The following is a 10,542-nucleotide window of genomic DNA, read 5'->3' as shown; positions in this document are numbered from 1 at the left end:
CCTAGTCACACTTTGCATTAAAGACAATTTTTCTAAGAAACTTCTTTCTTTAAATAAAAGGAGGTGTATAACTGAGCAGGGTCACAACAGAATGTGCCCTTAAATGTTACCACAGAAAGACAGAAGCAGGTGGTTAAACACCAAGATCCCCTTCCAAGTAAGGAGGTGCTGGATATCTGCGAGAGGGTACGTATGTAAATTAAAGTTGTATCTATTATGTTCATTTTTTCTTTCACAACAAGAGTCCCAGTCAAGTTCAAATTTACCCCTCTTTGTAGCCTCCAAAAAATTTAAACAAAACAATTAAACCCTTTCATTTAATTAAGTTGTTTACTTTTACTTCAGTTAAAACAGCTTACATTGTCTTTTTCGATTTAACCAGAGTAAAAAAATTCGGGAAATCTAAATTTTACACCTCTTTCCATGCTACAGAATCGTTACGACCTTGTCAAACGTTTCAAAGTCTGTTAGTTTCCGTAAAGACATAACAAAACCACAGTAATAACCACTACTGATGTTTCAGCTGTGAAAAGCTTGAACTCGTTATCTTTCATCTTCTTATTCATATATACGACACAATGCACATCGTACATTATTATTTTTTTTAGAGGGCACGGTAACGAATCCTGCAATCTGATGGTTCTTTACCCGGTCAGTATTTTCCTATCTCTGCCCACGGGCCACGGTAACGCTTTCGTTAATCGCCGAGTACATCCCAAATTTCGTTGCCATTTTTCATAAATATATCTCGTTTTTCCGGCTGGGCGGCTCTTTTAAGCAAACGCGTCAGTTACTACCTCCAGCCGATAACTAACTTATGAATTCTCTCCTTTCTCTCTCTCAAATCACTTTGGTTGACAGAAAAATATTGGTTTCAGAATGAATTTGTTTAAGCAATAGTGTCATTACGCTGGTTGGCAAGCGGCCTAAAAACCGTCTGCAATTTTAATCCTTCACAAAAAGTATCTAGAGAGCTAAAACGTGAGGTATTTGGTTACAGTTAAACTGAACGATGGAACTTTTCATTCATTTTATATCTGAATTTTCTCAAACAATTAGTTCGCGGTGAAAGAGCGAGCGAAGTTTTAAATTCAGTTCTACAACAAATATACGCTCTAGGTGAGTCTTTTCGAGTCCGTTAAATTTGGACATTTGTACCGTAAATTGCACAACAGAAACTGAAGGAATTTATTGAGAAAAGGCCGCATTAAATCTCCTTGAGTCTCGTTGGAGTGTGCCATTCGAATTTAGTTTTTGTGGAGGAAAGACCACATTTACACACGCCATTGCAGCAAACAAACGAGCAAACTCTCGCAACTTCAAAATAAATTGAAAAATTTGAATTTACTCACAATTACTCTCCTCGCCATTTACGTAATGAACAGAGGTAAATCTTCGTACATGAATGAATCGTCGATGAGAGTGAATAATACTTCCCCTAAGATCATTTAATGTTTTCGAAGAACACATTGTCGTGATAGTCTTTGCAAAACTAGTTTCGTTGTTTTTCAAATGTTCTTGCGCTTTTTTTTTTCTTACGCGCTCTCTAATTGACAGGTGTCAGATAGTGACAGATACTTGTAAAATAATGTTTCAAAATTTGTTTGGAAGCCTTTTAAATCACCTTTATCCTTACTAGTCAAGGAGCCAGACCCAACAAAAACTGGTTTCGTTCAACCCACCTGACAGAAAAGGTTCGACAGCTGATCATGATAGACCAATACCTGCTCTTTAAGATAAGATACTATGTAGTCCCGAATTGCGGTACCGCTAACGAGATAAATGGAGCTTTATACCATGATATGGCACTCAGCATGGAAACGAGGCTTAAACAGAAATTGACCTCAAATTTCATCTTCTTCCACTGAAGTGCCCCAAACCCTTCGGAAAAAATGATGATCATGTACCTGCCTACAATTTGAGTGTTCACATGGTACGACAGCATGTCACGTGATTGTCACATGACCACTTTTTCGTCTAAAAGCAGTCTCCTTTGTCGATCCTGACATGTTTCAAATCCTGCTGAGACTAGGGTAAAGGTCTTATCCAGGCTTTTCATCTTATGTGGCAACAGAGAAATCATGTACTTTCGAATTATGCTTAAAAAAAACCATTTAGATGCGTAGAACTCCAGAAAATAGACATTAGTGCTGATGTCTCTTCCATCACTGTTTACATGGAACGAGGCTGGAATAAGCGCAACCTCAAAACGGGTCAAATCTTTGAAATAAAGAAGGATGCTGTGAAAATATTAAAGCATATGATTGCCGACATTTCTATGATAGCAACCAAAAATTGTTTCTATGCATATCTGCCAAAATGTCCAAACTTTTATGTTTATTTCTGTTGATTTATGACAAAAATTAAAAAACGCGGAATTTACCGGTATTCTGCTGTACAGAGAGTGGATTCTGCTAAAGACCTCATGTGGAACAATAGGTTTGGAAGCTTCTTTGAAATTCAAAGGGAAACGACCGAGAGTGAAAGGTACTGGTAACAGCTCTTCACAATGTGAAAGCAGTAGGTATTTTTTAGTGGTGTTATTTTGTACGTCAAAAGATGCAAGTTTGCAACATGTTCTAATTTTGTTACGTGTTAACTACAGCCACTAATTTTAATCTGTTACAAATGCTTTGGTCTTGAAAATTACCCCTTAAAAAATTTGCTATCTTTACCAATCTGTGTCGCATGCTAAAGAGTTGTTGTATCGAGACTGTAAAACATCGATCAAAACCTTAATTAATTTATTCGTTGGTCGCATCTGTATCGGAAATGATATTGCTAACAGTCAAACTCTGAGGGGAATGTATCTGTGCCTAGAGGTAATGATCTGATAAGTACATGCAATTTGCAGACTGACATCAACAACAAAATAGTCACTCAGTGTCAGAGGCACCAGAATCATTGTCAGAGAGCAGCTCTTCATTCAGAGGATTGCAACATCCTTCATCTACCATACATAAACATGCCTTCGTACAAGGGAGGTTACTTTTCTTAAAGTGGCAACTACGTTTGCATTCTGAAGTTGTGCAGCGGCATGTTGTTAGATCCGTCATGCCAAGAGTTCATTGCTGAAAACCACAGTGTTAGCGGCTCTAACCAACCGTTTGCGCAAGTCTGGCCGGATATGGCCCTGGAACAATCAATTGACCTTGAAACCAAGACAAAGGGGGGCACGGTTGGTATGAGTAGGAAAGAAGATGCCGTAGACCGATGTTTCTTAACCATTCACGAGCGAGCAGCTATGACACATGCACCAAAGGAGATGTGTGGTCTAGAAAACTACGACCGCATTGGGACACATAGGAAGGCTAAAGCCACAACGGTGAGCAGAAATGAGAGAGAAGGTTTGCAACATCTGGCATTTCATCAGAACAGCTACACCAGAGTGGACCTGATTTTCGACCAGTATAGGCCTGTCTCAATTAAGGCAAGGGAACGCAGCAAGAGAGGAGAATCAAGCTCGTTTGAAATCAACATCCACGGTGGATCCACGCCAGTACCGAAGCAATGGTCAAAATTCATCTCAAACCCAGTGTATCTAACTCATTGTTCCGCAGTTGTTGACCCAAATCTATGATGCTGTAGACCGATGGCCTGCAGAACAATGAGTTAGACACACTGCTTTAAATCCATCCTTGAATCCTCCACCTAGGACAACCTTCTACAGAGGGCCTAAACGTGCTGGCATGTTCTTTCTTAACGACTCACAGAGAAAGGCAGCTAAGTTTTGTTTGTTCTTTGGGTTTGAGATGGAAATGTTTCGGTGAGGCATGCCTCTTTAATTTGCATCACCTCTATTTTAACTACCATTTACTCGCTCAAAAGTTGTTCAGTTTATGGAAGATCCTGCCGTAATTCCAGTCCTAAATCATTCGGGTTCTTTCGGAAAGAATTTCGTCAAGTTTTAATAAAAATATGTTATTTACCGGCTAAAGGTCGGTCCGTATGGTGAAAAACTGCGATCGAGGTCTTGAAAATGCTGTCCTCGATCACAGTTTTTCACCATACGGACCGACTCTTAGCCGGCAAATAACATATATTTATGTATTCCACACATTATGTAACATGGCTCGACAACCTCGAGATATTTTAGACGGTCAGTTAAAAAACTACGGTACTTGACTTTCAGTAAATTGTTCCTTTTGCTTGTTCAATCATGGTTTGAACTCCCTGACTTACTCCTGGATCCGCTCCTAATTTACATTTTTTGGCTCCTAAAGAAGCCTTTTCAGCGTGACCTGTAATTGTCGCATGACAGATTTTTTCATTGTATGGAAACGCTTGGCCATAATATGGATAGACTTAGGCTGGAGAGATCGCAAATTTAACACGAGTGATTTCCGAACAATATCGACTGTCAGTTGAAAAAAAACTACAGTGCCAGACTTTATTTCAGTCGTTTTCTTTTCCTTCTAAAACTATGAATGATTTTTCATTTTTATGGGAGCATTTTTCTGCCATCCACAGCAGTTTCTTTACTCTCACTAATTGGCGTGAATAATCTCATTATCATTAACCGATAAGTCTACAGGATCAGTCACTAAAGATGTAGAATACAAGTATCACTATATTGCACAGATAAGCGTTATTTCCCTCTTGATAATGCCAATGCTTTCGCTGAATTAAGTGTTCGTTCTTCAATTAGCCGTCAACCAAATTATGATAGTGAAAAATTAGAATTCACGAAGTAAAAGAAAATTACATAGCAAATACCATTTGCACTTGTAAAACCAAAAGCCATACTCGTAAATTTAGTGACAACCCTAACAATCCCTCAACCCCAACTAAACCCATAACCCAAACCCCAACCACAAAAATAACCCTAAACACTAACCCTAATCCAAACCTAAAGCCCAACACAAAGACCAGCCAGAAACACAACCCTAAGCAACTCAAACCCCAACCGCATCCCTAAGTAAGCATGACTTCCTACCCTAACAATGACAGCATAGAATAACACATGGAATGTTTTCATTATCCACAAATATCGTAGGCAATAAAGAAAAGCATTCAAGCTGCCAGTCACGGGAAATGTTTCTGAATTCTTGTCCGGAAGCTTGCTTTAAGCTATTACAGCGTGCATTTCATTCGACTTTATCTTCATTCGTCTTAACCTTGGCCGTATCATATCCTCATCAGGGGACAACAGGTTGCAAGAATTGTTCAATATTATGTCGACAATCAACGCAAGCATCTTCGGAGGAAAAGGAAGAGGCAATACAAACATTTTGGTATGTTTATAATTATTGTAGAAAAAAGGGAAGAGTTTGTCCACCACCATATAAACAGGAACAGTCGGCATTAACCCTAACCCCAACCACAACCTCAACCCCAACTCAAACCCCAACATCAACCCTAACCCTAATTTTAAACCCAAACTTAAAGCCAAAGTCAAACACAGCCCTAACACCAACTCAAACCCCAATCCAAATCCCAACTCAAACCCCACGATTAATCCCACACGAGAACCCAACTCAAACCATAGCCCCAATCCTATCTGCAACTCAAACCACAAAAACAACTGCAACCCTAAATCTAATCCCTACCCCACTTGAAACTCTAACCCTAACCCCAACTTTACACCATAACCACAACCATAGCCCCAATCGCAACTCCAACCACAGCCATAACTCAAACTCCAACCATATCTTCTAACCCAACTCAAACCCTTATCCTAACCCAAACCTAAACTCCATCCCCAACATGGTATTTTTCAATCGATTCATAAGAAAAACAATAACAATAAAGGAAAGCGTTCAAACTGACGGTCATGGGAAATACTTCTCAATTCCTGTCTTGCACCTTCCTCTAAACGATTATAGCGTGCTTTTCATTCGAGTTTATATTCGTTATTATTATATCCTCGTCAGGGGGAAAACAAGTTATAACAAATGTTCTGTATTATGTCGAAAATCAACGCTAGTACCTTCTTAGCGAGGAAACTGAAAATACAAGTGTTTTGGTAAGTTTTGATTATGTTCATACTTTTGAAGATTATTGTAGGAAAGCCCTAACCCTAAACCCTAGGCCAGCTCCTTCCCAAACCTCAACCCCAACCCCAACCCCATAAGAAAACCCAACCCAACACAAAACTCAAACCCAACCGCGACTAGAGCCACATCCACAACCCCAACCCCAACCCCAACACCAACCTCAGCCCCAACCCAAACCAAACAAAACTCAGACAAAAACCCCAAACCCAAACATCACCAAAACCCTTACTCCATGTTCAACCACAACTCAAACTCAAACCTAAACCCCAACCCCTAACCGTAACCACAACTCAAACCTTAGCCCCTACACCAACACTAAGCCCTAACATAACCCAATTCCATACCCAAACCACAACCCTAACCCAAACCCCAGAACCCAACACCAGAAAGCCAAAATCTAACCCCAACCACGTCCCAATCCACAGCCCCAAGTCAACCCAACTCTAGCACAAAGGAAACGAACCCTAAAACCTGGACCCTAAGCCCTCTTCAATCCCCAATTTCAACACTAATTCTAACTCAAATCTAAACGAAAACCCAAAACACAAATACAACATTAACACGAATCCCAACCCTAGCCCCACACTAACCATAAAAGCTCAACCTAATCTCCTCCTAACCTCCGATTCCTACCCTTTCCCTAAGCTCAAGACTAACCTTAACCCTAACCCACACATCAACCTCAACCCCTACTCAAGACCAATCCCTAGCTCTAACCCCAGCCAAGGAAACAACTCAAACATCAGCCCAAACTTAAACCTAAACAAACTATCCGACTCAAACCACATTTACAACCTCATTCCAAGCCCAACTTCAACGCAACCCAAGCACAAAGGAAAGCCTCAATCCCAAACATAACCACAACCCCAACTCAAATCCCAACCCCTACCCCGACACAGGCACCAACAAAAACCACAACCTTAAAACCAGCCCAAAACCTAATCCGAACCTGAGCTCAAACCCGAGACTTAACCCCAACCACAACGCCCACCAGCTTGGACCCGAAGCACAAATCAAAATCCAGCCCCAGTCCAAGCCCCCACCCAAACCCTGACACGGACCTCAACCCAAACCCCATTCCCAGCCACAACAACAGCGCAAGGGATAGCCTCAATCCTAAACATAAACACCATCCCAACTCAAATCCCAACCTCTACCCCGACACAAACACCAAAAAAAACAATAACCTTAAAACCACCCCAAAACTTAGTCCCAACCTGAGCTCAAACCCCAGACTTAACCTAACCACAACGCCCACCCAGCTTGGACCCAAAGCACAAATCAAAATCCAACCCCAGTCCTAGCCCCCACCAAAACCCTGACGCGGACCTCAACCCAAACCCCATTCCCAGCCACAACAACAGCGCAAGGGATAGCCTCAATCCCAAACATAACCACAATCCCAACTCAAATCCCAACCCCTACCTCGACACAAACACCAAAAAAAACAACAACCTTAAAACCACCCTAAAACCTCATCCCAACCTGAGCTCAAACCCCAGACTTAACCTAACCACAACGCCCACCCAGCTTGGACCCAAAGCACAAATCAAAATCCAACCCCAGTCCTAGCCCCCACCAAAACCCTGACGCGGACCTCAACCCAAACCCCATTCCCAGCCACAACAACAGCGCAAGGGATAGCCTCAATCCCAAACATAACCACAATCCCAACTCAAATCCCAACCCCTACCTCGACACAAACACCAAAAAAACCAACAACCTTAAAACCACCCTAAAACCTCATCCCAATTTGAGTTCAAACCGCAGGCTGAAACCGACCACAACGCCCACCCAGCTTAGACCCAAAGCATAAACCAAAATCCAACCCTTACCTTAGCTCCCACCCAAACTATTTCATGAAGCTCAACCCAAGCCCCATTTTCAACAACAACACCAGCACAAAGGATAGCCTCAACCCCAAACATAACCACGACCCCAACACTAGCTATAACCTTAAACCCACCCTAAAACATCACCCAATTCCAACCCTAACTAAAACTCAAAGCCCAACTTTTACCCCAACCACCGCAACCCCAATCTAACTATGAGCTCAAGCATAAACTAAACTCAAACCCTAACCCTAGCCCCAAACCTAAAAACAAGTCCTAAACCAAAACTCAACCCCAGCCTTGACCCCAACTCCAACTTAAACCCAATCTATCCCTGACCTCAACACAAACCTAAGCCCCAACAGAGAAAGAGAACTCTTAATCCTACCCAAATCAATCATGACAAAGAAAAAACAGCATAAAACCGAGATTAAACCTCAACACCCCAACTATAATTCCAACCCCAGCAAAACCCCAACCTAAACAAAACCTAATTTCAACCACAACCACAACACAACCTCAAACCCCAACCAACTTAAATATTAGCCTAAGCCCAATCCCAAACTCAAGAGTAACTCCAACTACATTCAGCACCCTAACTCAAACCCAACTTAGGACCAAACTCAAACCCTGGCCCTGAATACCGTTATAACCTTAACCCGAACCCCAACCACAACCCAATCGCCCGCCCTCACCCAAACCGTATCCTCAAAGAAGCCCACATAACGACTTAAACCATAATTTGAACCGTAACCCCAACTTAACCACTATCTAAGCAACCATATCACTATCCCCAAGCAATTACTGGTAAGGGTTATTATTTAAGCAAATTCACCCTTAACAATAATTAGAAAGGATTATTATTTAAGCAAATTCACTCTTAGCAATTATTGAATAGGGCTATTATTTAAGCAAGCTCCCCTTAAAACTAATTGGAAAGGGTTATTATTTAAGCCAACTCACCCTTAACAATTATTGCTTAGGGTTATTATTTAAGGAAATTTACCCTTAGAAATTATTGGAGAGGGTTATCATCTAGGCAAATTCACCCTTAGCAATAATTGGACAGGGTTATTATTTAAGCAAATTAACCCTTAGCAATATTTAGAAAGGGTTGTTATTTAAACAAATTCACCCTTAATAATAATTGGAAAGGGTTATTATTTAAGGAAATTCACCCTTAGCAGTAATTGGAAAGGGTAATTATTTAAGCAAATTCACCCTTACCAATAATTGGGAAAAGGGTTAATATTAAAGAAAATTCACCCCTAGCAATAACTGGAAAGGGTTATTACTTAAGCAAATTAACCCTTAGAAATATTTGAAAAAGGTTATTATTTAAGCAAATTCACCCTAAGCAATAATTGGAAAGAATAAATATTTAAACAAATTCACCCTTACCAATAATTGCAAAAGGTTATTATTTAAGCAAATTCACCCTTGGCAATAAATGGAAAGGGTAATTATTTAAGAAAATTCACCCTTAGCAATGGTTGAAAAGAGTTATTACTTAAGCAAATTAACCCTTAGCAACATTTAGAAAGGGTTGTTATTTAAACAAATTCACCCTTAATAATAATTGAAAAAGGTTATTATTTAAGCAAATTCACCCTAAGCAATAATTGGAAAGAATAAATATTTAAACAAATTCACCCTTACCAATAATTGCAAAAGGTTATTATTTAAGCAAATTCACCCTTAGCAATAAATGGAAAGGGTTATCATCTAGGCAAATTCACCCTTAGCAATAATTGGAAAGGGTTATTATTTAAGCAAATTAACCCTTAGCAATATTTAGAAAGGGTTGTTATTTAAACAAATTCACCCTTAATAATAATTGGAAAGGGCTATTATTTAAGGAAATTCACCCTTAGCAGTAATTGGAAAGGGTAATTATTTAAGCAAATTCACCCTAAGCAATAAATGGAAAGGGTAATTATTTAAGAAAATTCACCCTTAGCAATGGTTGAAAAGAGTTATTACTTAAGCAAATTCACCCTCAGAAATAATTTGAAAAAGTTATTATTTAAGGAAATTCACCCTTAGCAATAACTGGGAAGAGTAATTATTAAAGCAAACTAACCCTAAGCAATAATTATAAGAAGGGTAATCATTTAAGAAAATTCAACCTTAGCAATGGTTGGAGAGGGTTATTAAAGAAAATTCACCCTAACTAATACTTAGAAAAAAGATTATTATTTTAAAAAATTCACTGTTAAGAATATTTGGAAAAGGTTCTTATTAAAGAAAATTCACCGTAACTAACAATTAGAAAAAGGATTATTATTTAAAAAAATTCACCCTTAGAAATGTTTGGAAACGGTTATTACGAAAAAAATAAATCCTAAAAAATATTTGAAAAGGGTTATTATTTAAGCAAATTCACCATTGAAAATATTTCGAAAGGGTTATTATGTGAGCAAATTAACCCTTACAGATAATTGCTTAAGGTTATCATTTGCCAAAAATCAGCCTTAATGATGATTAGAAATGGTTATTATCAAAGCAAACTAACCCTTAACAATATTTAAACCTAACCCCAACCCTAACAATAAAACCTAACCCTACTCAACCCTAACCCTAACCCTAACCCTAACCCTAACCCCAACCCTAACCCCAACCCTAACCCTAACCCTAACCCTAACCCTAAAACCCTAACCCTAACCCTAACCCTAACCCTAACCCTAACCCTAACCCTAACCCTAACCCTAACC

General features: G+C 39.5%; 1 protein-coding gene across 1 annotated transcript in view; it reads right to left on the bottom strand.

The window, feature by feature from the left end:
- Positions 1–4,487: 4,487 nt before the first annotated feature.
- LOC136280125 (neurofilament medium polypeptide-like) overlaps positions 4,488–10,542 on the bottom strand; it is a 46,277-nt gene continuing 40,222 nt past the window's right edge. The window contains exon 15 of the mRNA XM_066164812.1: positions 4,488–4,543. Coding sequence (XP_066020909.1) covers positions 4,488–4,543 — 56 coding nt within the window. The remainder of the gene's footprint in view (positions 4,544–10,542) is intronic.

Source organism: Pocillopora verrucosa, chromosome 4 (assembly GCF_036669915.1).
Source record: "Pocillopora verrucosa isolate sample1 chromosome 4, ASM3666991v2, whole genome shotgun sequence".
NCBI lineage: Eukaryota > Metazoa > Cnidaria > Anthozoa > Scleractinia > Pocilloporidae > Pocillopora > Pocillopora verrucosa.
The sequence above is the reverse complement of the archived record's forward strand: the minus strand, read 5'-3'. Positions and strand labels throughout refer to the sequence as shown.